At 41.3% G+C, this 10,861-nt stretch overlaps 2 protein-coding genes across 10 annotated transcripts in view; one reads left to right on the top strand and one right to left on the bottom strand.

Annotated features, from left to right (window-relative positions):
* Nucleotides 1-4,437, top strand: part of LOC135167786 (microtubule-associated protein futsch-like) — a 29,041-nt gene extending 24,604 nt beyond the window's left edge. For both annotated transcript variants that reach the window (XM_064131313.1, XM_064131315.1), the window contains 2 exons: nt 60-520; nt 623-4,437. In XM_064131313.1, the coding sequence (XP_063987383.1) occupies nt 60-520; nt 623-3,227 (3,066 nt within the window). In that variant the 3' untranslated portion in view covers nt 3,228-4,437. The remainder of the gene's footprint in view (nt 1-59; nt 521-622) is intronic.
* A 279-nt stretch (nt 4,438-4,716) lies between these two features.
* Nucleotides 4,717-10,861, bottom strand: part of LOC135167826 (uncharacterized) — a 132,493-nt gene continuing 126,348 nt past the window's right edge. For 7 of the 8 annotated variants that reach the window (XM_064131411.1, XM_064131417.1, XM_064131415.1 and 4 more), the window contains 6 exons: nt 8,963-9,259; nt 8,298-8,573; nt 7,981-8,213; nt 7,584-7,850; nt 6,611-6,866; nt 4,717-6,465 (listed from right to left, as the gene is read on the bottom strand). In XM_064131411.1, the coding sequence (XP_063987481.1) occupies nt 6,293-6,465; nt 6,611-6,866; nt 7,584-7,850; nt 7,981-8,213; nt 8,298-8,573; nt 8,963-9,218 (1,461 nt within the window). In that variant the 5' untranslated portion in view covers nt 9,219-9,259 and the 3' untranslated portion in view covers nt 4,717-6,292. Of the gene's footprint in view, nt 6,466-6,610; nt 6,867-7,583; nt 7,851-7,980; nt 8,214-8,297; nt 8,574-8,962; nt 9,260-9,651; nt 10,851-10,861 lie in introns of those variants that run through there. The other variant, XM_064131419.1, reaches the window with a different exon arrangement.

Genomic DNA, 10,861 nt, shown 5'->3' with positions numbered 1-10,861 from the left:
CATGAAACATTAATTACTCTGCAATTTTCCTTCTCAATCCACCCCTTCGATCTTTATAGTTACTCGGGGAGGAGATGTACAACAGCAATCGCCGGGGTGACTCTCACAAGCGTCGAAACGATCACCGGGAGAGAGTAAGCCCACCCAGGACTCCACAAACTGATTTCATTCGTCCTGATAACATCAGTTATGAAGACAGTCTCGATGTTGCCTTCGAACACAACAACAAACTACGGGATAAGATTCAACAGAGAATGAGGGAGAGTGAGAACATGATTGCCACCTCCTTCGGGCAGAAAGTCACATCCAGAAACTATAGACAGTACTACGACCCTCAGCCTGACAAAGCATCTACTGAGAAAGTTAAACTCCAGGAGGACAACTTCAGTATGAACTACTCGTCAAAGCACATTCCCCTCGAGTCCTTGCCTATCAAAAATAAGATGAATCCGAGTATGGATGGCTTTCTGGATGAGGCACTCTCGAATATACTTCATCGCAATGGAAAACATGATCACAAGTGAGTCTCTACATATTTATCCAAACGGAAACAAAATTATGTTGCGAAATATTTTTTTTTTCGATCAAAATTCCATTCGCTATATGTCCCATTATTTTCCAGTGGATCAACACCAATGAACGTTCTGGCAGAGCTGGCCTGCGCCCAGGTACCGACCTCGACGACTCCATCGACGCCGACACCCCTGGAGAAGCCTGTGAGAGTCCCGTCGGCCCACAGCCCTCACAAGGATCCCCCGAAGAAGCCCCGCAACCCCATCAGGGAGCTCTTTGAACGAAAGAAGGAACTCAACGATCGTAAGAGGCCCCCAGTCCCACCACGCCAGCGATCAAAGAAATCAAAGCACCAGACCAATTCCCCCCTCATCCGGAAGAGCCAGTTCGGAATTGGTCTCGCCGAGCGTAAGAAACGTCACAACGACAAAAAGTCCGAGATTATCGGGACAAAGCACCAGAAGCAAGTGAAGGACGTCTACGACTTTGACGAGGAAGACAGTGGTGAGGCGAAATTTTCAGTAAAATCCTCGTACAGATCCCAGTCTGAGAGGCCCACCGATTCCATTGTGAACAACATGAAGAACTCCAGTGACATCAACGTTAATGATCTGATGTCCAAGACAATAGCAAAGACCCTGGACAATGGAAAGACCACGGAGTCTGCTGATAAACGCCTGGACAAAATGATCGATCGTAAATTCCAGGACAGCGATTTGTTCTTGCCGAAGACCAAGGGAGCGTTGAAGTCCTTCACCCAGGAGGAGAGGAATCAGAGGGAGAAGATAGGTCCAATGGATAATTTCGTGGAGCGTAAACACCACCGAAGCAGGAGATCAACCGAGTGCTCGGGGAAGACGACGAAAAAGAGAAAGAGCAAGGGTTCCAAGAAGAGATCGCGAAATGCCTGGTACGAGGATGATAGCTCAGACGAATTTGTGACAGCTGTCAAGGCTGATAGTGTTGGGGTGGGTATCACGAAGAGCCAGAGGACGTGCTCCAAGGGAAAGCAGAATTTATTCGCTGAAATGTCGTCGACGTCGTCAGAGAGTGAGCAAGAAGAGCTTGAGGAGAAGACAGCTGAGGCTGACGATGCCAAGACCTTGGAGATCAGTGAGTGGATGGATGGAGTCAAGGCTGGAAGTGGAGACGTTGATGACAGTGAGAAAATTGAATCTGATTCACCTCTGGTGATTGACGAGAAAGATTCGGATGGAGAGAATAATTCTGATGATGAGAATAGATCAGAGCGAGGATTTGAGCTCGATGATTTGTACAGGGAGGGCAGCTCTGTGGCAAGTTCAGACAGTGAGGAAGAGGCCCCGAAGGTTCTTGAGGAGAACGTTGAAGAGGTGGAGAACAAGAAGTTTGAGGACAGCGAGCTGATACCTCTGGACGAGGCCCTGGTTCTTCTGGACAGTGCCCAGAAGATCGAGGAAAAGACAGACTTGGATGATGGGAGGGAAAATGCTGAGAAAGTCGAGACTGCTGTTGATGTGCCGACAGAGGATTTACCAGAAAAATTGTCTTCCAACGAGAAACCGAAGGAGAAAGCCTCTGAGAACCTTCCCCTCCACGTCTTCTTGAGCCGAAAAGTCCAGGAGTCGAAGAAAAAGAAAGAGGAGAAGCTGAAGAAACTCCAGGAGAAAGAGCGGGAGAGAATACGAGAGCAAGAGGAATTGGCAGCTGATGAGGGTGATAGGGGGAAGGATCAGTTGGTTGAATTTCAGTCTACGAGACGTCAGAGAAAATGTGCTATTGGTAAACAGGGACTTTTGGCTGAGATAAGCAGTTCTGACGAGGAGTTTTACTACCGAGATGGTGAGAGACGTGGGAACGAGAGGGCTGATGAAAAATCGAAGAGACAGAAGAGAGAATCGAAGGAGAAACGGAAGGAGAGGTACATGGAGAAGAAGCACGAGCTGATGATCGCCAAGGAGCAGAAGGCCATTGAGGAGGAGATCTTGAGGGAGGTGAAGATGAAGAGGGGAGGTGAGGAGGGAGCCAGGAGTTCTGAGGACACCGAGGGCTGCAATCAGGCCCCGGAGGACAAGGGGAAGAAGGAGAGGACGAAGAGTTTGGGGCATGAGGGGAGAAAAGACGAGAACAGAGGGAAAAAAAATGGTACCAGTGATACCGAGAATAAGTGTAATAAATTCGAGAGGAAGAGTAATGGGAATAGGAGGAAGGAGGAACACACGAAGGACACGTCCAGTGTCAGGAATGATAAGGGTGATAAGGAGGAGGTGACGCCTGATGGTAGCAAAAATTGTAAGAAATCCAGGAGATCGACGAAGCCGGGGAGCAGGAGGAATAAATCGAATGGTGAGGCCAGGAGGAGCTCCAAGGAACGGAGGTCCACTAGTGGCAAACGTGATAGTGATGATGAGGAATTGAGGACTACGAAGTCGTGGAATAAGGTCGATGAGGCTGTGGGGGTGGCTATTGGGAGGAGGAAGAGGGCTGCTGCTAATCAGCTGTATTATTGGTCGAGCTCTACTGATGACGATGAGGATGTTGTGCCCGTGGGGCCTGTCGTCGAGGAGGAGGACGACAGGCAGGAGCAGCATGGCTGGATTGTCGGGGACTCCCACAAGAAGATGATTACCATGCTGGCAATGGAGAAGCAGCTGAAGGAGAAGAGGAGGAGGAGTGAGGACGAGTTTGAGAGTGGAAAGATGAAGAATAAGAAGCACAGGAATAGCACATCTTGATATGTATTTCATGATTAAGGGGGAGGAATTTTTACCGGGGGGTGACGACAGACAGGGGTCGTCAGACGATGTTCAGTTGATTTTTTTTAGTTCGATTGATTTAGAGGATTTTTTTTGGGAGGAGATGTGCAGGCGAATATGTAGAGATGAGTAGGTTTAGGCGAAATTGGGATTTCTTTATGTTCAGGGAATTTACTGCCAGGAATATTAAATTAGAGAGGTAATGTCTCTATGAATTTATTTAGCAACAATAATCGACGGCTGTTGTGCTTGGTTAAGTGATAAAATGGGGTCTCTAATGAGTGTAAATATTAAACCTCACTTGCGATGTTGGTAGCATCCACTGGCTTAGGTTTTCAATACGATTTAATAATATTATTTAGACTGAATACGTAGGGTAGATGGTAAATGAGAAATTTAAATGTGAGACGTGTGGCATCTTTAGACAATACGAGTAAATGTTATTCACTGTTTTTTTTTGATGATTTCGGGGGAATTCATCGGCTTTTCGGTGTATCATTAGCGAATTTGTCGCTTTGTCGAGGGGAATATTATGATTGGAGGGGAGACAACAGATGTCCCCTCTCATTCTTTGATTTATTATGTTTTCAACATATCGCAGTCATACAAAACAGATCACTGTAAATGTCTAGAATAATTATAGTAAAATTCATGAGTAATTGAATGATAAGACGATTAAGATATTTCGCAAGTTCTTTTTCCCTTTTTAATTTTTTTTCTGGGATCTCAGCACTCTTCTCGTGGATCTTTCTCATCTGAATAATTAAATATGAGTTGCAATTGATGAAAGTAAAATGAAGCTGAAAGAATTTACGTTGTGAATCTAAAAAAATGATAGAGTGGAATGCACATATTATTAAAATATACAGATTTTTACGTACATACTTGAAATAACCTGTTTAACGATATAGATGATTAAATTTAATGTGGCGATATAGACTTTATTGTAAATGTACTGCCATAATCCCAATATAGTTGACACGTATGGTGAAAAATAATGAGAAAGCCTATGAGAGATTGATTAATCATTATCCTGTAAAAACACAAGGTTAAACAAAATTTTTGGCACAAAGAAACATACATTCAATGTATATAGGATCATATTTTCAGTGTGTCAGAAAAACAAGTATGTTTTGTAACATAAGTAAATGCGAATGATAAATAAAATTACTGTAAAGAGTATAATCAACTCCTTGTGTTGGATTCGTTGGATTTTTTCTTGAACCTGAAGCTTTTCAAGACTGGGTGTGGAAAAAAATACGGAGAGATTTATTTTCATTTCATAAAATTATGCATTTTTAATAATTCCACTTTGAAAATTCACAAAATCACAGACTGCCATTTGGATGAATAAAGAAATCGATGAATAACTTTTCAAAATATATATCAGATTAATATATTTTTTTTTCAATAATTTTTTTTCCTTTGATTTTCATTTTTTTTTCACAACAGTTCAACAATTACAAGATCACGTCTAAAAGTTTATTCATATGTATAATATCCACTGTTTTTCTACGCCTATCGGTGATTGGCAAAGAGGAGACACAGCGACAAAAAGAATCTATTGAAATTCCTTGTTATTTTCCATGTCCGTAACACCGAGTATAAAAAATTTTTCTCACCATTAACGATCAACAGTCGTCTAACAAATCGTTGTAATGATTTCATAATTTTAGCTTGTGATTTATTTCAGTATTTTTGTTGATTAGTTTCAGTCGCACCACTGGGTCTACACGTACGTCTGTCTACGAGGATTATTATTTATTGTTAATGGCTTTATTATTATAAAAACATGGACGTTTCTGGCTCTGGTAATAATGACTGACTTTCAACGAATTAGTGGAACATTGTCTTCATTTCCTGCCTTAGATTTACGATTATTTATTGATTAACAGTTAGTTATCCTTTTTCTTGTCACCATTGATTATTAAAACACTAAAATGGCACATATATATACGTTAAATTAACATCACTAGAGGATAAATTGTAAAGTAGACGAGATAAAACTTGCCAGTAGGTACGTTAATAAATTTCACATCCAAAAATGATAAAAAATAATTACTACGATCTTTACTATCTTTTCAACACTTCTTCATTGTGTCAATGGACTTTTTCATGAGCACTTAGACTTTGCGCTTCTAATTCCTTACACTTATTAATACTGAATTCTATTCTCGTACTCGGACACTTCGTCAAAGCAAACTACCTTGTTCATGGATTATTCATTATCCGAGTAAATAGAAACATTGACAAATCGGTAAATAAAAAATTTCCTCCTGCGAATTATCTATAAAACTACTATACATTGAGTTAGTTTTTTTTCTTAGGGCTCTGTCTGCGCTGAAGAGTTTGAGCTGTTGATGAAACACAAGCTTCTGGGGAAGGGGTAACATTTTTCCAGATGGTATATCACGTCTGGGTGGGGTCGGCCCTAATTTCTGGACGATTTTATGGTTCGGATTGATTCCTGGATCATGTCGTGCTCCAATAATATTGTCGTGATCAATTATTTATTCCATTAATCAACATTCAATGAATAAAAAAATAGGACCCTGCATCCAGAAACCAGGGGCTTCGGCTACAACCCCATATTTTGCAATTTAATTATTTCTTTCAATATTTATAAGTAATTCACTGGTTTGCATTATTTTCCATCTTCTGCGATTGAGAGAAAATCTTATTTTCTTTTTAAATAAATCCATTCGTTTGCGTCACATAAATAATTTTTCTGGAGTCACAATTTACCCCCTTCCTCCTCAATTCTCCCAAGAATATAAAAATCATAAGGGGTACTTTGCAGGAAGACTAGTTAGCTATGGCAACAATATACGAATTGACAATCATTTGGCTCGGTGAATGTTCTCTTGGCATGACGTAATAATTATTAAACATTTTTTTATCTTTATCGACGTGGAACGGCATCTGTAACGGAGCAGTACGCTTGCTGATTGCATCACTATGGCTTCGGATTCTCTTCTATGCAAATTATGATGATGCACAAGCACTGGACTAATTAGGATGGATTAACAATTTTTATTGGCGATTCATCTTTGGCATATGTCCCGATGCAAGTCGGGGGGTGGAATTGTTTGATAAGACGGCTGGGTGTCCCTGAAGTGGGACCTGATGAGGAGCCCCAGACCCAGGAGGACCACGGGGAGGCCCAGGAGGGCGCAGATCAGCTCACCTGTGACACCTGGTGACCAGGATATTGATGCTGTAATGAAAATATTACAGAAATTAAGGGCATTGCCCTTTTTGCTATCTGTTTAATTATTGTTCTGAATTTTTTGATAGACGAGGATTTTATTTGTTAATCCACTTGGAAGGGATTGAAAATAATAATAAAATTGGATATCCACCTGTGTTAATTCCCACATCCATCCTATAAATACTCCACCAAATCCCGGATAGAGGCAATGAAATAGTGGTGGCAGCAACAGTGAAGACTGCGCTCTCGCACATTGACAGAAAATTGACAGCGGATATAATGAAAGTAACGTAAGCGAGGAGAAAAATCCATCCGTGCCCGGCGACATTTGAGCAAGTGGAGCCGCCCCAGAAGTGACACTTGAACCCGTGCTGGAGAGTCTCTAATAAATTCTTCGGCGGTAATCCCTGTTGAATAATGAATAAAGCCAGATGTCATACCAGGAGATGACGGGTTAAAATGACGGGTTTTTGTAACGTACGCCAAGTCGACCAGGGATTTACTGTTTCGGGAGTATTCCCGATCTGTCGCACGTCGAGCAACATGACCGGTTATTTACCCAGCTGTCAATAATTTTTCCAATAAAAAAAAATCGTATAAAATTTTTTTTTGGTGAAATATTTCGCAAATCTTCTCGGGGCTCTCGGATTCAAGGCTCAGGTTGGCGGTCGAGTGTCCTAGTGACACGGTAACATGATCAACGATAGTTTCTCTCCAATGGGGAATTAATTACAGGGTGAAAAATCCGGTGGTAGGGTAACGTGACCGGTAATTTTTTTGCGGCATTTCTGTGACACGAAATTCCGTCGCTTTTTTCGTCGGAAATAGTACAGCAAAGGGTTCGTTCGTTCGAGCCATTAGAAAAATTTCCCTGCCTGTTCTTTCGGGTCTGTTCACCCCCACCCCAGCAAATTTTTGCATAATTTCAATCGGAATAATTAAAAAAAAATCCAAAATCGATTTTTCAATCGTTAGTCCAACTGGCGAGAGTGTGACTGGTTGGAGAAACCTCTCCTGTAATTACCGGGTGAATTGACCGGTCAAATCGCCCGATAACCCGTCATCCTGGATAACTATAAATTCCTGATTTGATGAACTACAAAATATTTAATGATTAAATTCACCCTGCCAATTCCGGGAAGTGTATCGATCCAACTGAATGCCACGATGACTACCAGTGCAATGGCATGTATCTGGAGTAGGCTGTTGAGCACCGGGGGTTTGGGAAAATGTTTTTGCTTTATCGTTGGGTCTGGATCGGTTACGTGGAGTAAACGACCACCCTCCTCCTCCGATCCTCTCCGTCTGATATCGCGTGATGATACCAATCTTGACACTGTGTAGAGGAAGGAATTCTGCTGAGTTGTAGAGAGTCTGCAGATATTCTGTTGCTGCGTGCAAAGAACCTGGATTATTCGATTTATTCTGCAGTGGAGACATCGTCGAAAATGATCGATCATCAGACATTATCGATACGAAAAAAAAAACTGAATAATTTAATGAAAAAACCCGGACACTCACCCCCGTAGTGAAATGGAGTTCAAGCAGAGTGAAGAACATGGCGAAGAGTGCAAGTGCCCCGACGTAGACGAGTGTCCAAATAGCTCTGGCTCCCCAGGGTCCCCTCATCTTAACAGTGTGCCCAGAGACCTCCCTCCCCCTGCACCTGAACTCATCGCAGAGACCATAGTCGACACTAATAAACAGTCCCACGATGATTGTCGTGCTGGAGAATATCCGTTGGAGGCTCATCACTAAAAATTATCGCAAAACGTCGGTGAAATTTAAATAATCGTCACAATACGTTGTATCGTGGAGAAAAAACGTGGATTACTCACTTTTACGACAGAAGAAAAAATAGTAAACCAGGGAGAAAACGAGGGTAATCCCTTTGATGGGATCCTGGAGATGGCAGAGCACTCGATTTTGATCCAGGGAGAGAGTTGCTAGGATGCCAGATAACGCGTATATTCCACTTATCTTCACCATGCTACATCTTGCAATTTTTATCCTCATACTGTTAGGAATGAGGGCAGGTGGTGGAGAAATTCTCTCCACCATAAAACAGATCACGCTGAGGATACACGTAGAGAAGAATCCGATGAACAGGAGACCTGGAAGATGTTTTATCGTGGAGAATTGGGAATTGCAGACTGGAGGAGTATTGGGATATAGCTGTGAAGGTGGTGGGGTGGGTATTTTATGGTGGGAGATTAACGGGCTTCTGCTTCAAGGTTTTTTTTATTCGTTTTATTACTTCGTTTATCGTCTTTCAATTCCATTTTGCGGGATAATTTTTTGAATTGTTGAACTACTAGAGGTGACTCTTCATTTAATATTAAACTTAATATATATCTTATATATGTATATTATTAAAGAATATATGGAGGGTGATGATAAGGTGGAAAATGAATTAATTAATTTTTCAATACGAAAATGAAGCGATAGGGAATTAAAATCAATAGATAATTAAATAAAAAATTAATAGTTTTGGAAAAATTACCAGAATATGCATTTGCAGCTGCACTAACGCTCTCCAGGTACAGGGGGAAGGTGATGATCGACGTTGTAATTGAGGCAACGAGGATGACAAGTGTCGTCAGAAAACCGAATTTTTGCCAACACGGCTGGTCAGTGTCAAACAATTTGTCCATTGGCTGATAACCACCGTATGGTGATTCCTCGGTGTCCGTGTACTCCTCGATTTCCACGTCACTGACGGCACAGCGCAGCTCTTCCTGATCGTCATCATCCATCATTGCTTTTGGACACTTAGTCACCAGCTGTCAGTTCCCCAAACCTTCGGGCAAATGACGAACATATTTTTTTGCACCGGGGGAATTATTTCCAGGAAAATTACAGGTACTTTTTGCGATAATAATCATTAATCGTTCGATTGGATAAAATAATTGATAATAAATAGAGAGTTGTATAGAATTAATTATGTGATAGTATTTTCCCAGAGAAATTTTCATCAAATATTTGAATAAAGTTGTCAATTTGTATATTAAATCGTAGCTTTTAATTTGGAATTAATTTAATACAGTTCAACTATTTTTGAACAGAAAAAAAATGTGAAGAGTAAATTAGAGATAAAAAAGTCTTGAAATATCATCACGAGGTACGTTAATCTCTCATAAAATATAAAAAATTGTCTCTGGATTATGAAAAGTGAATTACATCTCTATTTACACAAAAGAAAATTGTGAGGTTCCTCTCACAATTTCCCCGCAGCTTTTTCGTGTCAAAACAAGGGTAACGCCCGTCGTGATTTCCGAAAATCCCGAAAAATCTCCGACTTCAAACAAAACCCGCATTTCGGTTAAAAATAGAACGAGTGATCCCCCTTTCCAGTCCATCATTCTATTAATATCTCCACGCGATAAAAAAAAACTCGCGCATTCTTTCCAGGGAATTGATAATTTGTCGGCCGCATTTTTCTGGCCCCCGAGCCTTACATATCGATTTATTGTTGGTATTCAAAGCACGTCGATAGGATACACCGGAGTATCCCTTGTTCACGTTCCTCCCAATTAGTCCCTAAATTTCTCCGTCTCCACTCGAGGTCACTCTCACATGCGGCGAGGAAGTCCAGGAAAAATCAGAGCGAAATCCACGCGGAGAGAAATATCCAATAACAATTGCATTAGTTTAATAAAAATAGTAATAAAATTTCACCCCTCGGATTGGACATTCGACATTATTGTCCTTCCGCCAGTAAACAAATTAGAATATCCTGAAGGCCCCTCACCCGCAGCTCTGACTCTTATAAATAAATAAAGACAGTTATCTCGACTAAAAAATGAAAAAAAAAATCATCAAACGATCGACTCACCCCCGACAGCCCTCACCTGCATATCTACAATTTATTTAACATCTGTCAACAGACAAAAAAAAAACCCAACAATTTTTCTCCTCAGATTCAGCAAAACAATTCTTCCGGACAATTTCGCAAAACTCCCCGGACAATTAAAAAATTGTTCGTCCCCCATTGACAGACCACTACACGTGTATACTTCCGAGATTAACAATCCCCCCTCCCCCCTCGATCCCCACGCATATATTGTCTGTCCCGATAAAAATTATTGGCCCGAAGGGCATTCGTCATCCGCCAATGTCCCACACTAAACGAGTGGAATAACTCTCGATGGCGCCTCCCAGACGCCACACAATCCATCAAAGTCGAGGATGAAACTACGTGTTTCACCCGAGTGTCGAGACACCACTCCGATCACTTAAATTCACGATTTTCTGTTGTTCCAAGCCCGTCCCCTCGATTAATCACGATTACGTTGCGTCAAAAATCGTCGGTAATTCCGGGAAAAAAAAATTCCGATATTTTCCATCGCCAACGGCCACACCAACGGACAATTTAATACAATTATGAGAGAAATACAGAAAC

This window comes from Diachasmimorpha longicaudata, chromosome 12 (genome assembly GCF_034640455.1).
Source record: "Diachasmimorpha longicaudata isolate KC_UGA_2023 chromosome 12, iyDiaLong2, whole genome shotgun sequence".
Lineage (NCBI taxonomy): Eukaryota > Metazoa > Arthropoda > Insecta > Hymenoptera > Braconidae > Diachasmimorpha > Diachasmimorpha longicaudata.
Note: the sequence above shows the minus strand (reverse complement) of the source record. Positions and strands in the feature narration are given on the sequence as shown.